This window comes from Moschus berezovskii, chromosome 6 (assembly GCF_049115385.1).
Source record: "Moschus berezovskii isolate FMDL1 chromosome 6, NW_MosBer_1.0, whole genome shotgun sequence".
NCBI classification, from domain to species: domain Eukaryota; kingdom Metazoa; phylum Chordata; class Mammalia; order Artiodactyla; family Moschidae; genus Moschus; species Moschus berezovskii.
The window spans coordinates 58751262-58768938 of record NC_142465.1 but is presented as its reverse complement, the minus strand read 5'-3'; the positions used below and the strand labels follow the sequence as shown (position 1 = coordinate 58768938).

General features: G+C 37.4%; 1 protein-coding gene across 13 annotated transcripts in view; it reads left to right on the top strand.

Annotated features, from left to right (window-relative positions):
* The window catches only part of SLC16A7 (solute carrier family 16 member 7), a 217187-nt gene that overhangs the window by 115554 nt on the left and 83956 nt on the right, over positions 1-17677 (top strand). For 10 of the 13 annotated variants that reach the window (XM_055396369.2, XM_055396366.2, XM_055396370.2 and 7 more), the window contains one exon: positions 12649-12895. In XM_055396369.2, coding sequence (XP_055252344.1) covers positions 12679-12895 — 217 coding nt within the window. In that variant the 5' untranslated portion in view covers positions 12649-12678. Of the gene's footprint in view, positions 1-1919; positions 1997-12648; positions 12896-17677 lie in introns of all 13 variants that reach the window. The other 3 variants (XM_055396368.2, XM_055396365.2, XM_055396364.2) reach the window with 1 other exon arrangement.

The following is a 17677-nucleotide window of genomic DNA, read 5'->3' as shown; positions in this document are numbered from 1 at the left end:
ATAGTTATAGCTATCACCGAAATTTCCGGGGTTATTGACTAATGTGTTGAAAACACCCTGGATATGGGTTGGTCTTTCTGGAGGAAAACAGTCAGGTTAAAGCTCTGTGACAATTTTGTAGAAACGTTGGTGTGCATTTAAAATGTAGCCATGCCATGTGCTCATGTGCTGGCCCCTGTGTTGACCTTCATGAACCATGATGATAATTAAGCACAGATGGATGGTCAGTGTCCATTTGTCAGGAATGCCTGAGGCTTTCCTCTGAGGCTTTGCCCTGAACTCCAGGCAACTCTCTCTGCCAGAGGAAACTGACTGAAAATGTGTTTCCTCCAAATATAAGAAGGGTTTTCTGCATTTAATGGGCTGGTTACTTGTGGTAGGATGGAGTTGCCACCCTTGAATTACTCAGCTTAAAACAAGTCACAGAGGCTCCTGAGCCTCCTGGTAGGTCCAGAGGAGAGGTAGCTGCTTCTCCCTGCTGTTATTCCAGACATAGAAGATCCACTGAGTCTGGAACTCTCCATTCCCAGCCTAAATTAAAACTAATTCCAACCTTATCTGTTTCTCAGATTTTATTTGTGGCTCATCTTCCTAGCCTCCTTTTCTCACTGACTCAGCAACTAGATAACAGACTTTCCTCATGCTTTCAGACAAACCTCATTTGACCTGATATTGATTCACTTTCATTCAACACTTAGGGATAGGTGGCCCTGGATTCAAGGCAGGCAACCGATTATTTAATTGAAAGGGGACTTTTTCTTAACTTTCATCTAGGCAAAGGAATGTGTGACCCAAATAAAATAAACCCTAAATACTAGTTTCTATATACTCATTATCAGATTTAAGTTGAAATAAAGACATTTGATATGTTAGGGCAATTTATTAGCATATTCATCAATCACCCAGATCTGATTAGGGCATTTGATTTTTAAACCACAAGATTTCTAAATACTTTTGGTTTCATTTTTCGTGACTCAGCGTGTCTCATTGTAAGACGTGTATTATTGATTTGTTATTTGGTCACTAAGTCATTTCCGACTCTTTGTGACTGTAGCCCACCAGGTTCCTCTGTCCATGGGATTTCCCAGGCAAGAATACTGGAGTGGATTGCCGTATCGTTCTCCAATATTGTTCATAGTATTTCTAATAATTATCTTTAAAATTTTCCATTTATTTTCATTGTCAATGGATATTTTAATTGAATTTTAGAGCAAATTATTTAAATGAGTATAGGGAGTTATTGGACAACTAATGAATACCAATAAATTTCCTTCTCAAATGGTAGATGTGTAATTTACCATTACTTAAAAAAAAACTGATCTTCATTTCATACTTTCAATTTTTTTCTTTTGTACCCGTTTCATCAGTTTGTTCATATCTAAGTAATTGGCAATGAACTGACAAATATATGTGCACAAATATATTTATGTATATATATTCAGTTTTGCTAATTATTAAAACATGGTCACAATTTACTGGATGAATTAAAGGTAGTGACTCTAATCAGACTTGTGAATCTCAATTATACATGCAACCTGTGTTTTTCCATTTCTTTAGAAAATCCAGAGTCTGCACTACCTTCTCTTCCTTTGTATTGCCTTCAAATGCCACACTTCAAGCAATCAGGTTTAACAATATCATGCATAATCCAAAGAAGTCTATTCAAGTGAGCATCTGTGAACTGTGTTTTTTTCTACTCTGTTTTTTCTTGATTATGCCCACAAATAAAAGGAACAAGACACAGTAATCATAAGTTGTATAAAATATAGAATTGTGCACAGAAAAATAACCTGAGCCTAATGAGTATGTATGAATTTGGTCTGAACTATTGGTCAACTCAAGACTTGTTAATAATAAATAGATGATGATCTTGAAAGTGGAATTTTTTAAGCCTTCATTGACTTTGGTCTAATTTGCAGTGATTCAGCTCAGAGATTCCCAAGATGTCAATTTAAGTAGAAGAAACAAAGCACGTTGGAGATAAGGAAGTGAAGAGGTATCTGAATAGTGACTTGCAATGAGGTAGATGTGATTATAATTCAAGTCAAGTAAAATATGCTGGAGAAAGAGTAAAAAAGATAATATCCTGACATAAACTGGTGAGCTATGAAAAAATAACAATACAAAAATCAAAGTACTGAGGGAAAAAATAATTCCACCATATAATGCTTCTTAAAAAGGCCTTTTCACTTTTCTGTGAGCATAGATTTATATCTATAAAATGGAAATCCCAGCATCAACCTTGCTCATTAGTAAATTTCAATATTAATAATAATGACATTATTTGAATATTAGTATATTTAAATATTTATGTTGATATAATGATTTTAAAATGATAAAAAGCAGAGACATTACTTTGCCAACAAAGGTCCGTCTGGTCAAGGCTATGGTTTTTCCAGTGGTCATGTATGGATGTGAGAGTTGGACTGTGAAGAACAGCTGATTGCCAAAGAATTGATGCTTTTGAACTATGGTGTTGGAGAAGACTCTTTTATATTTTTTGCCTTTTTAAAAAATTTATTTTAATTGGAGGTTAATTACTTTACATTATTGTATTGGTTTTGCCATACATTGACATGAATCTGCCCCGGGTGTACATGTGTTCCCCATCTTGAACCCCCTTCCCTCTTCCCTCCCCATCCCATCCCTCTGGTTCATCCCAGTACACCAGCCCCAAGCATCCTGTATCATGCATTGAACCTGGACTGGCGATGCGTTTCACATATGATAATATACATGTTTCAATGCCATTCTCCCAAATCATCCCACCCTTGCCCTCTCCCACAGAGTCCCTTGGACTGCAAGGAGATCCATCCAGTCCATTCTAAAGGAGATCAGTCCTGGGTGTTCATTGGAAGGACTGATGTTGAAGCTGAAACTCCAATACTTTGGCCACCTCATGCGAACAGTTGACTCACTGGAAAAGACTCTGATGCTGGGAGGGATTGAGGGCAGGAGAGAAGGGGAGAATGAGATGGCTGGATGGCATCACCGACTCGATGGACATGAGTTTGAGTGAACTTCGGGAGTTGGTGATGGACAGGGAGGCCTGGTGTGCTGTGATTCATGGGGTCGCAAAGAGTCGGAGACAACTGAGCAACTGAACTGAGCTGAACTGAAGATAATTGAGAAATGTTATTTATGATTTGTTAAATGACTGAAAAATAAATCATCTTGTTGTATTTCTGTGTTTACTCTAGCTTATAGATGTGATAAATGCAACAATAGTTGAAAATCATGAATTGGTAATGAAAGATGTTTTAGATTCCTTTATGCAAGCAGGAAAATTGCAGAATCAGGACTTTAAACCTCATGATAGTTTATACACTCTGATAATATAACAAAAGTAGTTTACCACATACAAATGCCCTTTGATATTTCTTTAATATTCTTCTAGAAATATTTGCTTTCTAAGCATTAAGAAATTGGATTACGTTAATAATAGAATGACAAAATTCAATAATATATAAATTCAGATTATTTAGACAATTTTCAAAGACTGAGTGGTATTTTCAGCTGATTTAACCACCACTTACAATCTGTCTCTTTCCTTTTCTGTCTTACTTAATATTATACTTTTTATAATATGCTATTTCCAGTGCCCATATGCCATCAATCCATCATGTTGGGTTAACTGATGACCAAAGAGAAATGAAATAGCTAGATAGACAAATTTTTATTGTTTCCAAGAGCCAAAGATGATTACAAAAGCAGACTGTAAACATTCTGAAGACATACAAATCTTTTCAAAGCCATTCTTTGATAAGATATAATATTTTCTATCAATTTAAACAATTAGCATCTGTGGACTATTAATACTTATAAAAGTGTTCCTGCTCTGATGTATCCATTTTTCAATAGAATCTACATTCTGTGCATTATTTGTGGTAAAAGTTTTTCATTTGACCTTAATGCTGTAGTTTTCTGGACATTTCAGGTCGGTTTCTAACATATAAATGTAGCCATGAAGAGAACTTTTCCAGCTATTCTCTTAAAGTCTTGGAACATTAGATGTCTTTGACTATTTTGAGCCATAAGAATATTTTAGATATGCACAGATGACATAATAAAAAAATACTTAGTTTCTTTTATGCTTGTTTCCTCTTCTAAATACATTAACCATTAGTCTTATTTCTAATTTTATTTATGTAATTTTAAGAGTCAGCAGTGATTAGTGAAATCCAGTCCCTGATATTATTGTTTCACTTGGGTTTAGTTTCTAATATTTCCTGAGCTTTAGTCTTGTTTAAAAGATAGGGACAATATCTTATAGGGCTTTTGTGGAAATTTAGCTGAGTAAATAAGTACTTGATAAGCACTTAGCATAAGTACTCAATGTTTGAGTCAGAGATCCCTTTATTTATTTTTGTATGCTGCTGCTAAGCTGCTAAGTCACTTCAGTCATGTCCGACTCTGTGTGACCCCGTAGACGGAAGCCCACCAGGCTCCCCCGTCCCCGGGATTCTCCAGGCAAGAACACTGGAGTGGGTTGCCATATCCTTCTCCAATGTGTGAAAGTGAAAAGTGAAAGTGAAGTCGCTCAGTATTTTTGTATACTTATGACTTAAGTCATAGATTAATTAGATTATACTACATTTAAATCTGTAAATTCATCAGAAATATATGAATATAGAAAAACAACAAAAATAGTGCAAAATTATTAATATTATTGTATTAGGATAGTATGATTATGTAGTTTCTTTATTTTCTTGGTTTTTAAATAATATTCTATTACAGGGATCAGCAAACTATAAGCTTAGTCTAATTTGTAAAGAAAAGTTTATTGAAATATCCACACTCATTTTTTTTTAGTATTGTCTTTGGCTGACCTTGCACTAAAACTATTAAGATATGAATAGTTATGAGAGAGACCATACAGCCTACAGAACCTAAAATATTTATTATCTAGCCCATTACAGGAAATGTTTGCTGACTCCTGCTTTATAACTATCAAAGTCATAAAGTAAATAAAATAAAATGTAATTGTTGACCTAATTGAAAAATAGAATAGAATCTTCACCACAATTATCCAAGAGGAGAAATATCAGAAGGTAATAGAAAATGACAGTAGATATGTCAAAAGCTCGTGTAAGAATCATTCCATTCCTTGGTTCAGTATCAAACTGGAAGGGAAATCCAGAGCTGCTGCTGCTGCTGCGGCTAAATCGCTTCAGTTGTGTCCGACTCTGTGCGACCCCATAGACGGCAACCCACCAGGCTCCCCTGTCCCTGGGATTCTCCAGGCAAGAACACTGGAGCGGGTTGCCATTTCCTTCTCCAATGCGTGAAAGTGAAAAGTGAAAGTGAAGTCGTTCAGTCGTGAACTCTTAGCGACCGCATGGACTGCACCCTTCTAGGCTCCTGCGTCCATGGGATTTTCCAGGCAAGAGTACTAGAGTGGGTTGCCATTGCCTTCTCCATCAAACTGGAAGGGAAATCCAGAGTTATTAAGTATCAATTAATGAGATCAGGATGAACATATGGTGATTAAGCACTTAAAATCCTAGTCAAACCAATCAGGTAAGAAAAAAAAAAATCAAAGACATAAAATTTGAGTGGAAGCAGTAAAAAATTATCTGTTTGCAGATGACTTGACCTTATAGAAAACCTATACTACATCCAAAAAAAAAAAAAAACTGTTAGAACTATCAACAAATTCATAAAGTTGCAGGATACAAAAATCAGTACACAAAAATCAATTGTTTCTATGTACTAATAATGAATTATTGGAGAGAGAAATAATAAATTGTTGTAAGAAAAAAATTCATTGACAATAGCACCAGAAAGAATAAAATTCTTAAAAATACATGTAACCGAGGATGTAAAAGATGTAGACACTGAAAATTATAACATTGATGAAAGAAATTAAAGACACAAATAAATGGGAAGCTATTCCATGTTCATTGATTGGAAATATTAATATTGTTAAAATGTCCATGCAACCCAAAGCAGTCTACAGATTCAGTGCACTCCTTATCAAAATTCCAATGCCATTTTTGTTGAACTAGAACAATCAATCCTAAATTTTGTATGGAACCACAGGGGAGCCTGCGCAATCTTGAAAAAGATCAGGAGGCATCACACTTCCTGATTTCTATTATCTGGTTTCTAATTCTATAGAAATAGATATCTATTTCTAATTCTATTACCTGATTTCTAAGTCTATTATTTCTAATTCTTAGTAATAGAATTAGACAATACCACATTGTGGTATTGTTTAAAAACAAACACGTAGGTCAGGCAAACAGAATAGAGAGCCCAGAAATAAATGCATGTATTCTGTCAATAGTTTTTGACAAAGGTGCCAAGAATATACAATGGGGAAAAGATAGTGTCTTAAATGCGAGCTGGGAAAACTGGATATCCACATGCAAAAGAGTGAAACCGAATCCCCATTTTACACCATTAATAAAAATCAACTCAATATGGATGAAAGGGCTTGAACATGACATGAAACCATAAAATTCCTAGAGAAATATAGGGGTAAGCTCCTTGATATTGGTCTTTGTGATGATTTTTTTTTTTGGATTCGGCAACAAAAGCAAAAGTAAACAATTGAGACTATTAAACTAAAACTAAACTAAAAATTTTCTTCACACACAAAAAACTGTCAACAAATTGAAAAGGCAGCCTATGAAATGGGTGAAAATGCCTGTAAGTCACATATCTAATAAGTGTTAATATCCAAAACATACAAGGAATTCATGCAACTCAATAGCAAAGAACACAAATAATCCAATTTTAAAATGGGCTGCTGCTGCTGCTGCTAAGTCACTTCAGTCGTGTCCAACTCTGTGTGACCCCAGAGACAGCAGCCCACCAGGCTCCCCCGTCCCTGGGATTCTCCAAGCAAGAACACTGGAGTGGGTTGCCATTTCCTTCTCCAATGCGAGAGTAAAAAGTGAAAGTGAAGTCGCTCAGTCGTCCGACTCTTAGCGACCCCATGGACTACAGCCTACCAGGCTCCTCTGTCCATGGGATTTTCCAGCAGAGGACCTCAATAGGTATTTTTCTAAGGGAGACATAAAAGGCTAACAGGTACATGAAAAGGTGCTTAACATCACTAATCATGAAGGAAATGAAAATCAAACCACAATGAGATTTTACCTCATACTTATTAGAATGGCTGTTATCAAAACAAGACAAGCAATACTGGCAAGTATTTGGAACAAATACTGGCAAAAATGTGGAGAAAATGAAAGACTTTTATGCTCTTGGTTGGAGTGCAAACTGTTTTCAGCCTCTATGGAAAACAGTATAGTTATTCAAAAAATTAAATGTAGAACTACTACCATATGATTGGGCAGTTCTGCTTCTGGGTATATATATATACACAGGAAGTTTGGTTCAGTTCAGTCACTCGGTCACGTCCGACTCTTTGCAAACCTGTGGACTGCAGCACGCCAGGCTTCCCTGTCCATCACCAAATCCCAGAGCCTACTCAAACTCATGTCCATTGCGTCGGTGATGCCATCCAACCATCTCATCCTCTGTCATCCCCTTCTCGTCCTGCCTTCAGTCTTGCCCAGCATCAGGGTCTTTTCAGATGAGTTGGTTCTTTGCATCAGGTGTCCAAAGTATTGGAGTTTCAGCTTCAGCATCAGTCCTTCCAATGAATACTCAGGACCGATTTCCTTTATGATTGGCTGGTTTCATCTCCTTGCAGTCCAAGGGAGTCTTAAGAGTCTTCTCCAACACCACAGTTTAAAAGCATCAATTCTTCGGCACTCAGCTTTTTTACAACTCTCAAATCCATACAATACTACTGGAAAAACCATAGCTTGGACTATACAGACCTTTGTTGGTAAAGTAATGTTTCTGCTTTTAATATACTGTCAAGGTTGGTCATAGCTTTTCTTCCAAGGAGCAAGTGTCTTTTAATTTCATGGCTGCAGTCACCATCTGCAGTGATTTTGGAGCCAAAAAAATAGTCTCTCGCTGTTTCCATTGTTTCCCCATCTATTTGCCATGTTTGATGGGACCGGATGCCATGATCTTAGTTTTCTGAATGTTGAGTTTCAAGCCAACATTTTTCACTCTCCTCTTTCACTTTCATTACTTTTGTTCCTCTTTGCTTACTGCCATAAGGGTGGTGTAATCTATGTATCTGAGGTTCTTGATATTTCTCCTGGCAAACTTGATTCCAGCTTGTGCTTCATCCAGTCTGGCATTTTTCATGAAGTACTCTGCATATAAGTGAAATAAGCAGGGTGACAATATACAGCCTTGATGTACTCCTTTCCTGATTTGGAACCAGACTATTGTTCCATGTCTGATTCTAACTGTTGCTTCTTGACCTGACTACAGATTTCTCAGGAGGAAGGTACGAAGGTCTGATATTCCCCGCTCTTTAAGAATTTTCCACAGTTTATTGTTAACAGAAAATTGGATCAAAGATTTACTGAACATGGCCCCACCCATCAGAACAAGACCCTGTTTCCCCCTCAGTCAGTCTCTCCCATCAGGAAGCTTCTATAAGCCTCTTATCCTTATCCATCAGACGGCATACAAAATGAAAACCACAGTCACAGAAAACTAACCAAACTTATCACATGAACCACATCCTTGTCTAGCTCAATGAAACTATGAGCCATGCCATGTAGGACCACCCAAGATGGATGGGTCATGGCAGAGAGTTCTGACAAAACTGGAGAAGGAAATGGCAAACCACTACATTATTCTTGCCTTGAGAACTCCATGAACAGTATGAAAAGTCAAAAAGTTATGACACTGAAAGATGAACTCTCCAGGTCTGTAGGTGCCCAATATGCTACTGAAGAAGAGTGGAGAAATAACTCCAGAAAGAATGAAAAGTTGGAACCAAAGCAAAATCAACACCCAGTTGTGGATGTGATTGGTGATGGAAGTAAAGTCCAATGCTGTAAGGAGCAATATTGTATAGGAACTTGGAATGTTATGTCCATGAATCAAGTGAAATTGGAAGTGGCCAAACAGGAGATGGTAAGAGGAACATCGACATTTTAGGAATCAATGAACTAAAATGAAATGGAATGAGTGAATTTCTCAGATGACCATTATATCTACTACTGTGGGCAAGAATCCCTTAGAAGAAATGGAGTAGCCCTCATAGTCAACAAAAGAGTCTGAAATGCAGTTCTTGGATGCAATCTCAAAAATGACAGAATAATCTCTGTTCATTTCCAAGGCAAACCATTCAATATCATAGTAATCCAAGTCTATGCCCCGACCAGTAATGCTGAATAAGCTGAAGTTGAATGGTTCTATGAAGACCAACAAGACCTTCTAGAACTAATACCCAAAAAAAGATGTCCTTTTCATTATGGGGGATTGGAATGCAAAAGTAGGAAGTCAAGAGATACCTGCAGTAACAGGAAAATTTGGCCTTGGAGTGCAAAACGAAGCAGTTCAAAGGCTAACAGAGTTTTGCGAAGAGACCATGCTGATCATAGCAAACACCCTCTTCCAACAACAAGAAAAAAAGACTTTACATGTGGACATCACCAGATGGTCTACAGCGAAATCAGATTGATTATATTCTCTGCAGTCAAAGATGGAGAAGCTCTATACAGTTAGCAAAACCCAGACCGGGAGCTGACTATGGCTCAGATCATGAACTCCCTATCACCAAATTCAGACTGAAATTGAAGAAAGTAGGGAAAACCACTAGACCATTCAGGTATGACCTAAATCAAATCCCTCACGATTATACAGTGGAAGTGACATATAGATTCAAGGGATTAGATCTGATAGACAGATTACCTGAAGAACTATGGATGGAGGTTTGTGACATTGTACAGGAGGCAGTGATCAAGACCATCCCCAAGTTGGGGAGGGGGGATAAATGCAAAGGAAAGGCAATCATTATCTTGAAGAGATATATGTATTTCCGTGTTCACTGCAGCATTACTTACAATAGCCAAGATATGGAAACAAGCTATGTGTCCAGTCACAGATGAATGGATCAACAAAATGTGTACACAAACAGGACTTCCCTGGTGGTCCAGTGGTTGGGACTTCACCTTCCAGTGTAGGGCATGAGGGTTCAATCCTCGGTCAGAGAGCTAAGATCCACAGGCCTCGTGGCCAAAAACTAAAACAGAAACAGAAACAATATTCTAGCAAATTCAATAAAGACTTTGAAAATAGTTCCCATCAAAATGTATACACACACACACACACACTTAGAATCACTCATACACACAATGAAATATTATTCAACTTTAAAAAATAATGAAATCTTGCCATTTGGGACAACATGGATAAACCTGGAGAGCATTATGCTAAGTGAATTAAGCCAGACGGAGAAAGATAAATTCTGCATCATGACATATAGATGTGGAATTTAAAAATAAAATCATACTTGTAGAAGCAAAGAGTAGATGGTAGTTGCTAGAGGCTGGGGATGTAGAAATGTGGAGAGGATGGTGAAAAGGTATAAACTTTTAGTAATGATATGAATAAGTTCTCAGGATCTAATGTATAATAAGGTGACTACAGTTGATAAAATTGTGTTGTATAATTGAAATTTGCTACCCTAGTAGAACATAAAGTATTCACACCAAAAAAAGTAAATATATGAGGTGACAGTTGTATTGATTAATTCAATTGTGGGAATCCTTTCATAATGTATATCAAATCACCTTGCACATTTTAGATATATTTTACCTTTATTTGTCAATTATAACTCAATAGAGCTAAAAAACTCAAAAAAAAAAAAAAAGAGGTTATTCCAGTTGAATGTCTGAGAACTTCCTTGCAGATATGCCTAACTCACAAAATGTAAAATAAGTCTTTTAATCTGCAGCCCTGTTATCTGTTAACTGCAGATTATACCAATTTCTCTCCATATTTGAAATGCTGTAAAATATTATGTTAAAAAAATCTGAAGTATATTTGCCAAAATTAACATTAAAAAAAAAAAGAGTAAAAGTGATCGTTTTCCACACTGTTACTTCCATTCTACTATTCATCATTGTAGTATTTATTCTAGGGAAGCAGTGCTCTACCTATTTTAAGTTTCATTTTTATCACTTTGCCTGTATGTGTTTCTGAAGGTAAAGTCCTTGGGTAGAACTATGGACAAATTAAAAGACTTTAAAGAATATTTTCACAAAATCTGGAAGGTGATATAGAAGATCACTGAAAATATCTTAGATATAATTTGATATCAGACAGAAATTAAACCTCTGTTTCTCTTCATAGATACTGTTTTTTTTTTTATAGTTTTCCTGGATTAGTGGTAGATTTAGCTTTTATTTGCATATTTTCAAAATTGTCTTACTGATGGACAAGTGTTTCCTTTTCCCTCTATATTCCAACTGAAAAATATTTGCAAATGGAACGAGAATAGTAAAAAGAAGATGCTGAGAAGTATTAGCAATTATAGCTAAAAGCCAAGTAAGCAACATCATTCTACAAAGAATATTGATGGTAGGGAACCAAGGTTTTTTAAACTTAATTTCAGTTGTTTTAAGCTATATGTGATTATTCCTTCCACAGGAGAGTGGGTACTCTCTATACCATAAAGCTAGCAGTTAAGTGTTCCTGTTGTTCAGTCACTCAGTCGTGTCCAACACTTTGTGACCCCATGGACTGCAGCCCCCCAGGCTCCTCTGTCCATGGGATTCTCCAGGCAAGAACACTGGAGTGGGTTGCCATTCCCTTCTCTTTAAGTGTTCCTGCTGCTGCTGCTGCTAAGTCGCTTCAGTCATGTCCGACTCCGTGCGACCCCATAGATGGCAGCCGACCAGGCTCCACCGTCCCTGGGATTCTCCAGGCAAGAACACTGGAATCGGTTGCCATTTCCTTCTCCAATGTGTGAAAGTGAAAAGTAAAAGTGTAGTCTCTCAGTCGCGTCTAACTCGTAGCGACCCCATGGACTGCAGCCCACCAGGCTCCTCTGTCCATGTGATTTTCTAGGCAAGAATACTGGAGTGGCTTGCCATTGCCTTCTCCATAAGGGTTCCTAGGCGTATCCAAAAAGAAAGTCCCTTCCTTTGAATAAAAATAACATACAATCTGTTTGATTGGGAACATTTCACGGCTATGAAGATTTCATAAAATGATAGGTAGTACCAGTTTTGGAATTGCATTAAAATTAATTCATTAGAATCATACAATTTCTAATCTTATAATTTTAGGAAATATTGATAGATCTCTGCTGAAATATATTTAAATATTCTCAATTACTAAAAGTGGAAAAATTCTAAAATATGCCTACTATTTAATTCTCTAAAATTCATCAAATGTAATATAAGATACTTTTAACCTTGGTATAGAAGATCTGAAATGTTTGGATTAAGAAATCATTCTGTTTTAAGGGATGACAGCTCCATTTATCTTAGAAATCAGAGTCAGATAGCCTTTGTTTCTTTGTTGGTACTTTAGTATAGATCTGAACTCAACTTTATGTTTGAGTCCTTTTTGTTTCCATGAGCAAAATGCTTTCAGTTTTTAGCTCATAACAAAGTTACATACCTCACTCTAATTTTTTGGTAAATTTGCTGATAACTTTCTGAATAGCAGAATATTTAAAAAATATTTATGAAAGTTATACAGTTGTAGTTAATATAAAAAAATACAATATTATTTTGGTAACTCAAGAGTGACATGAAAATACAAGTATGGTCTAAACTATTATTTCTTTTTTTTTTTTTTTTAATACAGGTTACTTGAATTTCAAATAGAGAAGAAGAAATGCCGCCACCAGGAGGCACCCCACCACTACATCCACCTCCTGATGGAGGATGGGGCTGGGTAGTGGTTGGAGCAGCTTTTATCTCCATTGGATTTTCATATGCGTTTCCCAAAGCTGTCACAGTATTCTTCAAAGAAATCCAGCTCATATTCAACACTACCTACAGTGAAATAGCATGGATATCATCCACTATGCTGGCTGTTATGTATGCAGGAGGTAAGCTTGGACTAAATTGATTTCTGGTTTAATAAAACAATTGCTCCATGCCACAGTATTTTACATGTAGTATCTTGGTATATTAAAATCCTGTTTTCATATTACCCTAACTTAAAACCAACCAGAAGGATAATCAGGACTGAATTTTTAGTGATTTTTAGTGATTCAGCATCTTGAACTATTCACTTCATTCTGAGTCTTACTAGAGTATTTATTTGAATGAGGATGTCTTTTCACAAACTAAGGTTTACTAAATTATAGAATTTTTAAGGGTGGCAAATTTCCATTTAATTTGGAATAGAGGCTATTCTATAATGTTAGTATCATTTCATAATATTCCTGCAATTGGTAGACATGCTTTTTTATGAATGGGAAAGAAACTCAAGTTGCTGACAACCTGTTTTCTAAGCCTAGGAAGTTATTCACTTTAATCTGCAATAATGGAGTGTTATCATATACATTCTGGTCTATTCAAGTTTGTGTGAATAAAATCATTCCTTATCTCTGCAGCTTATTAAATTTGTGTTTATGTAATATAAATTAAATATTAAATATCTCTGTAGCTTACTTAAATATTTTAACATTTAAATGGTTGCTTGACAGTTTTCTTGTTACATTCCATGTTCAAATGAGGGTGTGATTCATGAGGGATAGTGAATAAATTGGTACCATATTAGTGTGTTGGACAAAAAAATTCATTTGATTTTTTTTTTTTTCTGTAAGATGGCTCTAGTAGTGCTTGCTGCTGCTGCTACTAAGTCGCTTCAGTCGTGTCCGACTCTGTGCGACCCCATAGACGGCAGCCCACCAGGCTCCCCCGTCCCTGGGATTCTCAGGGCAAGAACACTGGAGCGGGTTGCCATTTCCTCCTCCTATGCATGAAAGTGAAAACTGAAAGTGAAGTCGCTTAGTCGTGTCCGACTCGTAGCGATCCCATGGACTGTGGCCTACTAGGCTCCTCTGTCTATGGGATTTTCCAGGCAAGAGTGCTGGAGTGGGACTAGTAGTGCTTGCTGCTGCTGCTAAGTCGCTTCAGTCGTGTCCGACTCTGTGCGACCCCAGAGATGGCAGCCCACCAGGCTCCCCTGTCCCTGGGATTCTCCTTCAGTTCAGTTCAGTTCAGTTCAGTCGCGGTTGTCTTTAAATTCACTTGAAACAATTTTGTTGAATAGTATTATGACAGATGTCATAGTGTGCATTAAAAAAAAAGCTTATCAAAGATGGTGCATTTTTGTGTAGCCATTTTAATATTGAAGATGGAAGAAAAACATTTTTGGCATATTCAGTCAGTCAGTCCAGTTGCTCAGTCGTGTCCGACTCTTTGCGACCCCATGAATCACAGCACTCCAGGCCTCCCTGTCCATCACCAACTCCCCGAGTTCACTCAAACTCATGTCCATCGAGTCGGTGATGCCATCCAGCCATCTCATTCTCTGTCGTCCCCTTCTCCTCCCAAACCCAATCCCTCCTAGCATCAGAGTCTTTTCCAGTGAGTCAACTCGTTGCATGAGGTGGCCAAAGTATTGGAGTTTCAGCTTTAGCATCAGTCCTTCCAATGAACACCCAGGATTGATCTCCTTTAGAATGGACTGGTTGGATCTCCTTGCAGTCCAAGGGACTCTCAAGAGTCTTCTCCGGCACCACAGTTCAAAAGCATCAATTCTTCGGTGATCAGCTTTCTTCACAGTCCAACTCTCACATCCATACATGACCACAGGAAAAACCATAGCCTTGACTAGACGGACCTTGGTTGGCAAAGTAATGTCTCTGCTTTTTAATATGCTATCTATGTTGGTCATAACTTTCCTTCCAAGGAGTAAGTGTCTTTTAATTTCATGGCTGCATCAGCATCTGCATTGATTTTGGAGCCCCAAAAAATAAAGTCTGACACGGTCTCCACTGTTTCCCCATCTATTTCCCATGAAGTGATGGGACCAGATGCCATGATCTTCATTTTCTGAATGTTGAGCTTCAAGCCAACATTTTCACTCTCCTCTTTCACTTTCATCAGAGGCTTTTTAGTTCGGCATATTATTTATTATTTCAAGAAAAGTAAAAATGAAACTGAAACACAAAAAGATTTGTACAATGTATGGAGAAGGTGGTGTGACTGATCAAAAGTGTCAAAAGTTTGACAAAGTTTGGTTTACAAAGTTTCATTCTGGAGTTTTCTCTCTGGACAATGTTGTACCATTGGGTAGATCAGTTGAAGTTGATAGCGATCAAATCAGGACATTTATTGGGAACAATCAATGTAATACCATGTGGGAGGAAGCTGACATACTCAAAGTATCCAAATCAAGCGTTAAAAAGCATTTTCACCAGCTTGGGTATGTCAGTCCCTTTGATGTTTGGGTTCCCCCATAAATTAAGCACAAATAAAACCTTCTTGGCTATATTTCCACACATGATTCTCTACTGAAATAAAATGAAATGTTGTTTTTAAAACATACTGTGATGATGAAAACTGGATATATACTATAACATGGAGTAGAAGAGATCGTGGGGCAAGTGAAATGAACTATCACGAATCACACTAAAGTCTAGTCTTCATCCAAAGAAAGTGATGTATATATGGTGGGATTAGATAGGAGTCCTCTATTATGAGCTCCTTCCTGAAAACCAAACAATTCATTCCAACAAGTACTGCTCCCAGTTAGAACAACTGAAAGCAGCACCCGAGGAAAAGCCTCCAGAATGAGTAAACAGAAAGCACGTAACTTCCCATCAGAATAATGCAAGACCACACATTTCTTTGATGACCAGGCAAAGACTGTTACAGTGTGGCTTGAAAGTTCTGATTCATCCATCATATTCACCAGGCAGTGCACCTTCAGATTTCCGTTTATTTTTATCTTTTTAAAACTCTCTTAATGGAAAAAATTTCAATTCCTTGGAAGACTGTAAAAGGCACCCAGAACAGTTCTCTGCTCAAAAAAAGACAAAAAAGATTAGGAAGATCAAATTATGAAGTTGCCTGGAAAATGGCAGAAGGAAGTGAAACAAAATAGTGACTGCTTTGTTCAATAAAATTGTTGGTGAAAATGAAAAATGTGTCTTCTATTTTTATTTAAAATCTGAAGGAACTTTTTAGCCAACCCAGTACTACTGACTATTACAAAATACTGGATTATTAGTGCATTTTTAGTCATTACTTAAAATATTTAGATTTTAATATTTTCATTTTTCAACTGGATATGTGAGTTTAAGGTACAAATATAGACTCAGAATATAAGCACTTAAAAATGTGTGTTAGTTGCTTAGCCATATATGACTTTTTGTGACTCCGTGGACTGTAGCCCTCCAGAGTCCTCTGCCCATGGAATTTTCCAGTCTAGAATGCTGGAATGGGCAGCCATTCCCTGCTCCAGGGAATCTTCCCGACCCAGGGGTTGAACACAGGTCTCTTCTTCTCACAGCTATTTGTAAGGCCTCCTCAAACAGCCATTTTGCTTTTTTGCATTTCTTTTCCATGGGGATGGTCTTGGTCCCTGTCTCCTGTACAATGTCACGAACCTCCGTCCAGAGTTCATCAGGCACTCTATCTATCAGATCTTGTCCCTTAAATCTATCTCTCACTTCCACTGTAAAATCATAAGGGATTTGACTTAGGTCATATCTGAATGGTCTACTGGTTTTCTCTACTTTCTTCAATTTAAGTCTGAATTTGGCAATAAGGAGTTCATGATCTGAGCCACAGTCAGCTCCTGGTCTTGTTTTTGCTGACTGTATAGAGCTTCTCCATCTTTGGCTGCAAAGAATATAATCAATCTGATTTCAGTGTTTCCATCTGGTGATGTCCATGTGTAGGGTCTTCTCTTGTGTTGTTGGAAGAGGGTGTTTGCTATAACAAGTGCGTTCTCTTGGCAAAACTCTATTAGCCTTTGCCCTGCTTCATTGCGTGCTCCACGGCCAAATTTGCCTGTTACTCCAGGTGTTTCTTGACTTCCTATTTTTGCATTCCAGTCCCCTATAATGAAAAGGACATCTTTTTTGGCTGTTAGTTCTAAAGGTCTTGTAGGTCTTCATAGAACCGTTCAACTTCAGTTTCTTCACCATACTGGTTGCAGCATAGGATTGGATTACTGTAATATTGAATGGTTTGCCCTGGAAACGGACAGAAATCATTCTGTCATTTTTAAGATTGCATCCAAGTACTGCATTTCGGACTCTTTTGTTGACCATATGGCTACTCCATTTCTTCTAAGGGATTCTTTCCCACAGTAGTAGATATAATGGTTATCTGAGTTAAATTCACCCATTCCAGTCCATTTTAGGTCACTGATTCCTAGAATGTCTATGTTCACTCTTGCCATCTCCTGTTTGACCACTTCCAGTTGAGCTATTTCAAATCCTGAAAGATGATGCTGTGAAAGTGCTGCACTCAATATGCCAGCAAAGTTGGAAAACTCAGCAGTGGCCACAGGACTGGAAAAGGTCAGTCTTCATTCCAATCCCAAAGAAAGGCAATGCCAAAGAATGCTCAAACTACCCCACAGTTGCACTCATCTCACACGCTAGTAAAGTCATGCTCAAAATTCTCCAAGCCAGGCTTCAGCAATATGTGAACCGTGAACTTCCAGATGTTCAAGCTGGTTTTAGAAAAGGCAGAGGCAGCAGAGATCAAATTTCCAACATTAGCTGGATCATGGAAAAAGCAAGAGAGTTCCAGAAAAACATCTATTTGTGCTTCATTGACTATGACAAAGCCTTTGACTGTGTGGATCACAATAAACTGTGGAAAATTCTGAAAGAGATGGGAATCCCAGACCACCTGACCTG